The 10,034-nt window shown below is 41.6% G+C and overlaps 1 protein-coding gene across 1 annotated transcript; it reads left to right on the forward strand.

The window, feature by feature from the left end:
- Window positions 1-818: 818 nt before the first annotated feature.
- Window positions 819-10,020, forward strand: epx (eosinophil peroxidase). Its single transcript, XM_034141502.1, has 17 exons — window positions 819-836; window positions 924-1,011; window positions 1,101-1,191; window positions 1,814-1,989; window positions 2,272-2,404; window positions 3,020-3,149; window positions 3,221-3,427; window positions 4,058-4,415; window positions 4,982-5,142; window positions 5,216-5,474; window positions 5,673-5,843; window positions 6,363-6,600; window positions 6,978-7,189; window positions 7,270-7,434; window positions 7,728-7,811; window positions 7,984-8,080; window positions 9,029-10,020. Exons 1-17 carry the CDS (start codon window positions 819-821, stop codon window positions 9,084-9,086), a joined length of 2,646 nt encoding a protein of 881 aa, XP_033997393.1. The 3' UTR covers window positions 9,087-10,020.
- The last annotated feature ends 14 nt before the right edge of the window (window positions 10,021-10,034 follow it).

Raw genomic sequence — 10,034 nt, forward strand, 5'->3', positions numbered from 1 at the left:
TGAGAATAGAAGCTGGCATTCAATTTATATAAATGAATTAATGAGCTCATCTTGTATTGTATACAGGGCCAGGTACAGTAGTGTTCTTTTTACAACAGTGTCATAGTAAAAAGCTTTTCATATGTTCTATATGTCACAGTGTTAATCTCTATAGTAACTAATCCAATGAAATAAATGTAATGCAATAACAAGTACAATATTAGCCCTGAAATAAAGAAGAGTAGTACCTACCTTACTTGAGTAAATGTACTTGGTTAAATTCTACCACTGATGCTCACCCACCTGTCCTGTGTCACTGGCACAGGGACGATCAGATTGCAAGGAAAATAACCCATACAAAAATGTACTGAATGTCATTGTGACATTTAAATGTGTTGCTGCTTCATAATAACAATTTAGTCTTTACAATATGCTTCTAAGTTTGCTTCAACATTCAATATTTCCACCGCCAGTTTTTGTTTATGTCCTCTGCTACAACGATGTATTCTCTCGAGGGATGGGTAGAATTGTGTAATTTGATTGAAATGATCCAAATAATGACAAGAGGTTTTCATCAGGCGGACAGAAGTACATTTTGATTTGAATGTTATGAGGTAGAGGCAGTGAGTCGAGTGTTTGATGTTGCCTTCCTGTCACCAGGAGGACAGATAAGGGGATTCTGCACATACCTGTTGGCCCTGCTGCCAGTGTATAAAGGGCATCCTCGAAGCCCCCAAACACACACACACACACACACAAATGTTGGCTCTCAATATGAGTCACAATCAGCGCAGTGGTTAATTTCCTGAATCTCTTCTGCACTGATTGAACAGTTTTAGATGGACGCAGCACTCATGGTAAGTTCATTTGTATTTCTTTCTTAAGTTTATTAAACAAAAAAGGATGTTTCTCTAGTTACTCAGTCAGTTGTGTTTTGGTTTCAGGTGTCTGTCTCTCTGCTTGGACTGGCTCTTGTCCTGCTCTCCTTCCCTGAGCGTGTTTCACTGAGCAGAGTATTTGACAACACCTCAGGTAGGATTTCTGCTGGATTGTTTCTGATGCGTCCACATATTAAGGAGCTTTTTCTAACTGAATCTTTGTTTTCCTCTGTGGTGCGTCAGGATCTGTGTATCCAGGATCTGTCTTTGTGAAGGAGGCTCTTCAGAGGGCCATCAAGCTGACTGATGCTGCTTACGCCCGCACAAGTGAAAGGTAAAAATGACTCTATGGACACGATCTAAATACTTTACTTTTGTATTTACTTTTAATGCTACTTCATATTTTAATTCCACTACAGCTAAGGGGCAAATAGTAAATACTGTTAAATGCATCGTCACAAAGGTGAAAACAGGGCTGTATTTTTTGAGAAGCTCATATAAAGGTGACTGGTGATTGTCAAAGTTAGTGATGCTGCAAACATATGATGAATTCATAACACATGATGCATACAGTACCTCTAGGTGAAACTTCCCAAAAGTATATGAAGGAGTTAAATTAGCTCAAACCTAAACATCTACAGCAGTACAAATCAGAATACACATTGATACAGCAGTAATATAAATCAAAAAACAACATATAAAATAGTAAAAACTGACAGGGAACATATTTCTGCAATATGCGTCCTACTATAAATACTTTAGCTGATAATACTTACATACTATTACCTATGTACAGTTTGACTGCAGGACTTAACTTATGGTGGATTAATTTTACATTGTGATAGTAGTACTTTTAACTCAGTAAAGGATCTGAATACTTCCTAGGAAAAAGCACATGTTATGGTTATATAAGTCATTGTGTTGGCACCAATATCAAGTATAACAAATGTTTCCAGGGTGAAGAAGTCTCTGTCTGAAGGCGCTCTGAGACCCAGTGACCTGCTGGCCCAGTTCAAACAGACTGAAGCCAGAACCAGGACTCAGATCCGAGCGGCCGAGCTGCTGGACAACACGGTGGAGCTGATCAGAGAGATGGTGTACACCCACACCATGGTGCAGCCCGACCCAAAGGGTACCGAGCAGCAGCAACACTACACGTAGAAATATCTCTGACTATTTGAATAGATGTTGAGGTAATTTGTTCCTTAATGCCCCCATTTTGTGTAAATGTAGGCCAGTATTTGTTGGATCTACTTACTGTATTTCTCACTCAGGTCAATAAGGCAAAGGTAAATTATCTGATCAACCACTCCAAACAAGTTCAAACCAGCTTCTTCTTTTTTGATATTCCTTTTAAATATTGAAGTTATAATCTTTATGACGTGGGCGTTTTGTTTACTGTATGTTCCCAAAGAGCTTCTGAGTGACATGGACATGGAGGAGCTGCTGCAGGTGACCGGCTGCTCCACTGAGCTGCAGAGACCCAGCTGTGAGTCCGACTGTCTGTCCGAGCGCTACAGGTCCGTCACGGGAGAGTGCAACAACAGGTCAGTGCTTAAGAAATAAATATAGTCACAGAGCAGTGCTGTCATTAATAGGTTGCTATGTTTCTAAATCTGCAAAATAACTAGGAACCTAATATCTAACTTTCTCAAAATGTAGTAGAGTAGAATCAAAAGGTAGCATAAAGCGTAAATACTCAAGGAAAGTAAAAAGTACCGCTTAGAGGTTTTAAATACTGTGGAAAAGTATGGAATATGATTTTTAGCAAGGTCTATGTCTGGATAAGGATTGAGTTTTCCAAAAGTCTTCTAAAGAGTTTCAGGATTCCAAAAAATAAATAAACCATAGCAGTTTACCATGGTGTTTGGAGCAGGGCATCAACACTACCAAACAAATGGCGATCAAAAGAAGAAATGCATCCCTGTGCATTGAACTATCCAACATCATTATGTTTCATTCTTAAACACAAAAAGAGGAAATATGGTACTGCACAATGAAGACTGTACTTTCAAGTGTATTTTATCTATGGTGATAATACTATTTTTCTACTTAGGAAATGTTTTGAGGGCAGGTATTGTATTTGTATTGGAGTATTCTCACAGTGCAGAACTGAATACTTCTTCCATGACTGACTTTGTGTTTGTCGTGTTCTCGTTTAGACAGAATCCCAGATGGGGGGCTGCAAACATCCCATATTCCCGCTGGCTGCCTGCCGAGTATGAGGATGCGTGGGGGGTGCCCAGAGGCTGGGACCCTCAGCACACCTACAATAACGCCACTCTGCCTCCAGTAAGAGTCCTGCAGCTGCTCTCAGCCGTTCCTCTGTCCGTTAGCCGCTCTGACTCCTGTCTCTGTTTCAGGTGCGGAGGGTGTCTCAGGAGGTTCTGTTCACTCACAACGACAACATCTCTCTGGACTCGGCCCTGTCCCACCTGCTGGTGGAGTGGGGTCAGTGGATCGACCACGACGTGGTGCTGACCCCTCAAAGCCCCAGCACTGCCGCCTTCAGGACCGGAGCGGACTGCACACGCACCTGCAGCCGGGACGCACCCTGCTTCCCCATACAGGTGCCCCTCCTACCAGCTGTTGCTTAGTGCTCTTGTTCTTTGGCTTGATGGTCACACATCTTTCATTGTATTTGTAAGATAGAACTTTTATAGAAGTGTTTGTGCGTAATATTGTTTATACACATACTGAGATGCAGTAAGTATTTCAATTATTTCAATGTTCCTCAAGTGTCTTTCATTTTAAAATATAACTTTTATTGATCTTGACAGAAATGTGTGTGCCTAATATTCTCGGTAGACATACTGAAATAAGTATTTAAATTATTGCAATGTTCCTCGTATACAATACAAAGTATACATACAATATAAATACTAAAAGGATGCCTATGCGAAAAAATTCAATGAATTGCTTAAAAGTAAAAAAATTAAATAGGAGCAAAGTGCAAATGAAGGTGCTTTACAATAATAAACAACTGCATTGGTTCTTCATTGGCCCATGCCCAACCCTTCCACCAATTTCCATGAAATTCTGGCCTGTACCTTTTCTGTAATCCTGCTGACCAACCAGGAACACATGCTCTTTAGCGGTTACAAGTACTCTACATTACTATGAAAGGAATATTTATTTGGTTTAAAATCATTTTAGATTTCCCCTCATAAAGTATAACAAATGTTAACCTCTCTCCTCAGATCCCTCTGTCAGATCCTCGCAACGGGGTCCAGAGTTGCATGCCCTTCTTCCGCTCTGCTCCCAGCTGTGTCCCGTCTTACCGCCACCGAGAGCAGCTCAACGCCATCACCTCCTTCGTGGACGCCAGCATGGTGTACGGCAGCTCCAGCGGCCTGGCCTCGGCCCTGAGGAACAGCTCCTGTCATCTGGGCTCCATGACCCTCAACTCCCAGCACTCAGACCAGGACCTGGCCTACATGCCTTTCCTGCCGCGCCTGCAGGCTCATCTGGACCCCTGCGGCCCCCGAAACTCCTCCAGCTCTCGGGCATCGGACAGATCCAGCCACCAGGGGAACACCACATCCTGCTTTCAAGCTGGTGAGCGAGTGAATTTACCCGAGGTGAAGTTAGTTTTAGATTCTTTCTTTCTCAGTTTTACAGACCGAGCGCAGTCAGAAGATGGTGAGCTCACATCCAAGCCCTCACTCTTAACCACTGGGTTGAATTAGGGGCCATCGATAAATTACCGTTTAAATAACACAAAACCAACGTTATTATTTTAAATATCCTCTGTGATAACTTGCTCATGTTATCAAAAGTTTAGCTAGAAAGTATATCATTAATTTGTCTTATTTGACAAATCTTTTTGATAACTGATGTGTCATGACTGAATTGTACAAACACATTTTATTAGAAGAACACTGGAAACGTACGTAAAGGCAAGATTTTTTTATTATTTAAAATATTTATATAAAACATTTTTGTTAAATTAGGTAATAATATACTGTATGGATTTGGAGTCATTAGGTCATATGACATGGAAGCTATTGAAAATAAGTTAGGCTACTAGAGTAAACGTACTGTTACTTTTGACCACTGAGTAGTGAGCAATCTGTTCTCTGCTGGCTTCACTGGAGCTGTTGTTTATGATTAATGTTTCACAGGTGATTCCAGAGCGAATGAGCACCTGGGTATGATCGCTCTGCACACACTCTTTCTGAGAGAGCACAACCGGCTGGTCAGAGAGCTGCACCTGCTCAACCCTCACTGGAGCCCGGACACACTCTACCAGGAGGCCCGCAAGATCATGGGAGCCATCCACCAGGTAGCCACCTCCACCCGTTCCCCTCAGACTACTGGATTTGCCAGTCCTCTGACCTACTTCCTTTCTCTCCCAGATCCTCACATGGGAGCACTACCTCCCGCGGGTCCTCGGTGAGAGCACCATGTCTCGCCTGATGCCTCCCTACGAGGGTTACGACCCTGAGGTGGATCCCAGCATCGCTAACGCCTTCGCTGCTGCCGCTTTCCGTTTTGCCCACGTCACCGTGCATCCAGTGGTGACCAGGCTGGGTCCGGGATACACCCCTAACTCCCAGCATCCTCCGCTGCCACTGCATCATTCACTGTTTGCCTCTTGGAGGGTCGTGCAGGAAGGTCAAAATGCAAAGCTGTCATACAAAAAAGCTGTTTTTGTTTATCTCTTGTTTTTATTCTCTGTCAAAGCGTCTTTGAGTTTTTAGAAAAGCGCTATATAAGTCTCATGTATTATTATTATTATTATTATTATTATACATTCAACTCCAAAAACAATTCACTAACTATGTCTGTTTCTATCTTTTCTCCTGGTGTCAGGTGGTATAGACCCTGTGCTGCGTGGTCTGTTGCTGTCTCCGGCCAAGCTGCAGACCCCCGGGCAGATGATGGTGGAGGAGCTGACGGAGAGGCTGTTTCAGGCTCAGGGGGGGATGCCTCTGGACCTCGGGGCCCTTAACCTGCAGAGGGGCCGGGATCACGGCCTGCCTGGTACCAGCTTTATGACTTCAGCCACAGTATAGTGTTACTGTAACATACCGATGTCACCTGCTGACTGGTTAAGAGACATTTCAACAAAGGGTGTAGTTCGGTAGAGAGAAAGGAGTTCCTACATGAAACTGCTCACAACAAGGTCTTGATATCCATGATATCCTGAAAGATATATTGTGGTTGATTTTTTATTAATTTGTATTCTGTTGATGCTTTGAGCACCGGCTTTTTTTTAATTGCCCTTTAATTAGATTATTATCTAGTCCAATTATATTGGAGTAAAAGCAGACATTTGCATTAGGCAACTCACACCCAAACAATCTCAAGGAAGAGGAAATATTCTGTATTTTTGAAATCTTTGGGTAAACCGTCCTTTTAAATATATGCTCTTTGCTATAGAACAATGTTTAGTCTTTAGCCCCAAAAGTTAATATCTGAAGTTTTTTAAGTTATTCTGACTTTTAGTCACAGCCTGAACCCCTGTATGTAAAGCTCTCCCCTCACTTCCTGTCCCACCAGGATACGGCTCGTGGAGGAAGTCCTGCAGCCTCTCTGTTCCCAACACCACATCAGACCTGGCAGAACTCCTGGGAAACTTCACGTTGGCTCACAAACTGCAGCTCCTGTATGGGACGCCGCAGAACATCGATATGTGGGTGGGGGCGATCTCTGAGCCCGCTCTGCCCGGAGGAAGAGTCGGACCGCTGCTGTCCTGCCTGCTGGCGAGACAGTTCAGAGCGCTGAGGGACGGGGACAGGTGAAACCAACTACTTACCATTCAAATTAGGGCTGCATCTTACAATTACTTTGTAGACTAATTAGTCAATGTTTACAAGACAAGAACATATCAAAATATCCATCCCAGGTTCTCCAAATCCAAGTTGATCTCTTTAGATGTCTGGTTTTCTTAATCCAAAGCCCAAAGATATGAACTTAAATATAATAACTAACAGATACAAACAGAAACATCTCCACATATAACAGGCTGAAAACAGCATTTGTGCCATTTTTGCATGACAAAATACTTTAACAATTAAATTGATATCAACATTTTCTTATTGTTGATTAACTAAGTGTTGCACCTCTGATTTTGATGCAAAAAGAGAAACCTGAAACTGTCTTTTCTCTCCCTAGGTTCTGGTGGGAGGTGGAGGGAGTGTTCAGCAGCTCCCAGAGGAGACACCTCCACGCCGTCTCTCTGTCCCGCATCATATGTGACAACAGCCGCATCACTCACGTCCCCGTTGACCCCTTCTCACGCACCGAGAGGCCAGAGGACATGCTGCCCTGTTCTCACCCGCTCATCACCCACCTCGACCTCAGCCCGTGGAAAGAACCAGACACAGGTGAGGAAGAGGAAAATAAAACAGTGTTGTGTCAGGTTTGTGTTGTTGTTTTTTACATGGATCTTTCCTCTCTCTTTCAGATCCCAGCTGTGGTCCCATACCCAGGATTCAGTCTGGCTACTCTCTTCTCTGTGGCTCTGTGATTCTGTTTCAGTGTCACTCTGGCTTCAAGCTGCTGGGATCTTCATCCATCAGCTGTGATCCAAACAGCCAGCAGTGGAGCCCCACACCCCCAACATGTCAAGGTACCGAGACTGAACTGGTGACCTTTAAATATGTTAGGCGAGAGATTGGGAGATTGGGATTGGGCTGGTTTATTTGTTCCAAATCATATCTAACAAAATAGTTTGAGGGTGTTGTCAAGATTCAGATGTGAACCACAACTTTTCACTTAACTTTAGATCTTGAAAACCACAGCAAAATCAGTAAAACAACCTACTTTTAAGGTCCATTCAATTAGCAATAATTGTGAATAACTGGCCATCAAAGAGAAAAAGCATGCAACACTGATGAAAGTGTTTCTTCCTTATTGTTGCAGATATAAACGAATGTGAAGAGCAAACTTCTGTCTGCCCACAAAACTTGGAGTGTCTCAACACGCCAGGCTCCTTTATCTGCTCAGGTTGGTTCAGATCACTTCATTATGCTCTTCTTTCAAGCTCATTGTCTGCCTGTTCCATATGAAGTGACAAATCCCTCCATACTTACATTGTTGATTTGACATGCACAACATACAAGCATATTTTATTTAACATCTTCTTAATGTCCCTTCATGTTTGTGTGCTCTGATCCAGACCCCTCCTCGCTGTCGGTCGTCTCTGTCGTCGCTGCAGTGATAGTGGTGATCGGTAGTGTGGCCGCACTGATAGTTATCATGATCTTTTATCGAAGGTAAGATACAAATCAATGTTATGGCTCCAGATTTAGCTATTTTATACAAATAGGACAGCCTACAAGCCCTAACAGCCAAGTGTAGAAACACTTAACAGTAACTAAATCCCTGTGAAACAGAAAATCAAATCTTAAAGGGGACCTATCATGCAAAATGCACTTTTGTACGTCTTTTATACATGAATATGTGTCCCCGGTGTTCCAGGGAACTCACCAAGTGTCAGAAAACACAACCCTCTCTATTTTCCTCCATACCCAAATCTCTAAAAAAGGGGCTGCAACGGATTTGATAAAAACTGATCCAGATTTGAACACTGTCCTGACGTCAGGACGGTGGCACTACGGCTATTGGGCCAACTCCACCAATCAGGAGGAGACAGCCACGGCCATTGCCGTTCGAAAGCGCTGGAGACGCTGTAGTACATATGCCAGGCCAGTAGATGGTGCTGTTCTCACTGAATCAGCCCTTGCTAAAACAGATCTAGAAATGGTCAAATTGAGCAAAATGAGGCATGGCTAAAATGCATGATCTGTTTGGTATTTTGAAAAACAAAAAGTATAAATATGCCTTATATAGGTATGGTCCTACACTATATTATTCAAATATAGCATGATAGGTCCACTTTAAAGTAAAAAAAAAACGAAAACGAAAAGACAAGTTTCTATTGAATACAGTAAATCACAACATCTAACACAAGTATTTTCTTGATGATGTAAACAAAAACAACACTTGTTACTAAAGCTGTTAGACAAATGTAGAAGTATAGAGTAGCATTAAATGGAAATACTAAATGTGTAATCAAGTGCAGCACTAGTGTAAAAATACATACATATTTAAAAAAATATAAAGTGAAATAAATGTATTATATTGTTTATTTGTCCCTGAAACAAAATAATACAAAGGAAGTTTTAAAGTGAAAAATGAATAACTAAATCTCTTTCTTCTAGATATTTCCCCAAGAAAGAAGAGTTGGTCAATGCTGGATGTTGCCAGGGGAAAAGTTAAAAAAAGAGTTTGGTAAATGTATGTTCGTTCTCTATCAGTATGTTATATAAAAACTAACTTACAGTATTCATTATTTCAAGTTGCAAACAGTGTATATTGATCTGTGTAGAGGTAGAATGTTTTCTCGTTTTAATTTATAATAACCATATAACACTAAGGTGTGATAATCATTTTACAACAGTTTGTATCGCTGATTGTACTCATTCATTTACTGCAAGTCTAACTACTTATTAATTAAGGTTGTAATCTGTGTGATGAGGTCATGAAAACAGAATAACAAGCTTACCAAAGACCTTTTAAATCCGGATGCTGAAATCTTACAGGAATGTCAGCTCCAAAAACAGATTTTCATACCACAAAGCCCCTCCGAGCGGTTCCCTGTGCCTGAATCCTGCTTACAAATCTGTTAAATAGCGGTGTTTCAGAGCGTTTATTACCGGGGGTTACCCGGCTGTTCCTGCCCACGACCTTAATCGAAAGACAGATCAGCGCCATGCCCTTAAGGAAGTACAGATGGCAGTTTATGGCCATTCTGAGCTGGGGCAGGGGGCTATATTTAGAGAAAAGCCTCTAAAACTAAATGTATGAAAAACTAGAATTACAATTATTTTACGATTTCTTGAGTTATGGCCACAAAGATGTTTTGTGAGGTCACAGTGACCTCCAAATTTGAAGATATGTCCCTCAAGGCATTCCTTAAATGAGTCTTAGACGAACAGACAAGAAAACATAAATACCTCCAGCCATAAAAACTCAGATATGATTAGATATTAAAGTGGAACATTTTACAAGAAATTCTCAAAAACGTTTAAATAAAGTCAAAGAATTTGAGTTTTTTGTGTCAAGGAAACACATTGGCTGGTTCAGTTTCATCTCAAATGCCATGAGTAAACAAGGAGTTTTTTCTTGAATATCAACCTACAATTTGACAAATTATACAAATGTTTC

This window comes from Trematomus bernacchii, unplaced genomic scaffold (assembly GCF_902827165.1).
Source record: "Trematomus bernacchii unplaced genomic scaffold, fTreBer1.1, whole genome shotgun sequence".
Classification (NCBI taxonomy): Eukaryota; Metazoa; Chordata; class Actinopteri; order Perciformes; family Nototheniidae; genus Trematomus; species Trematomus bernacchii.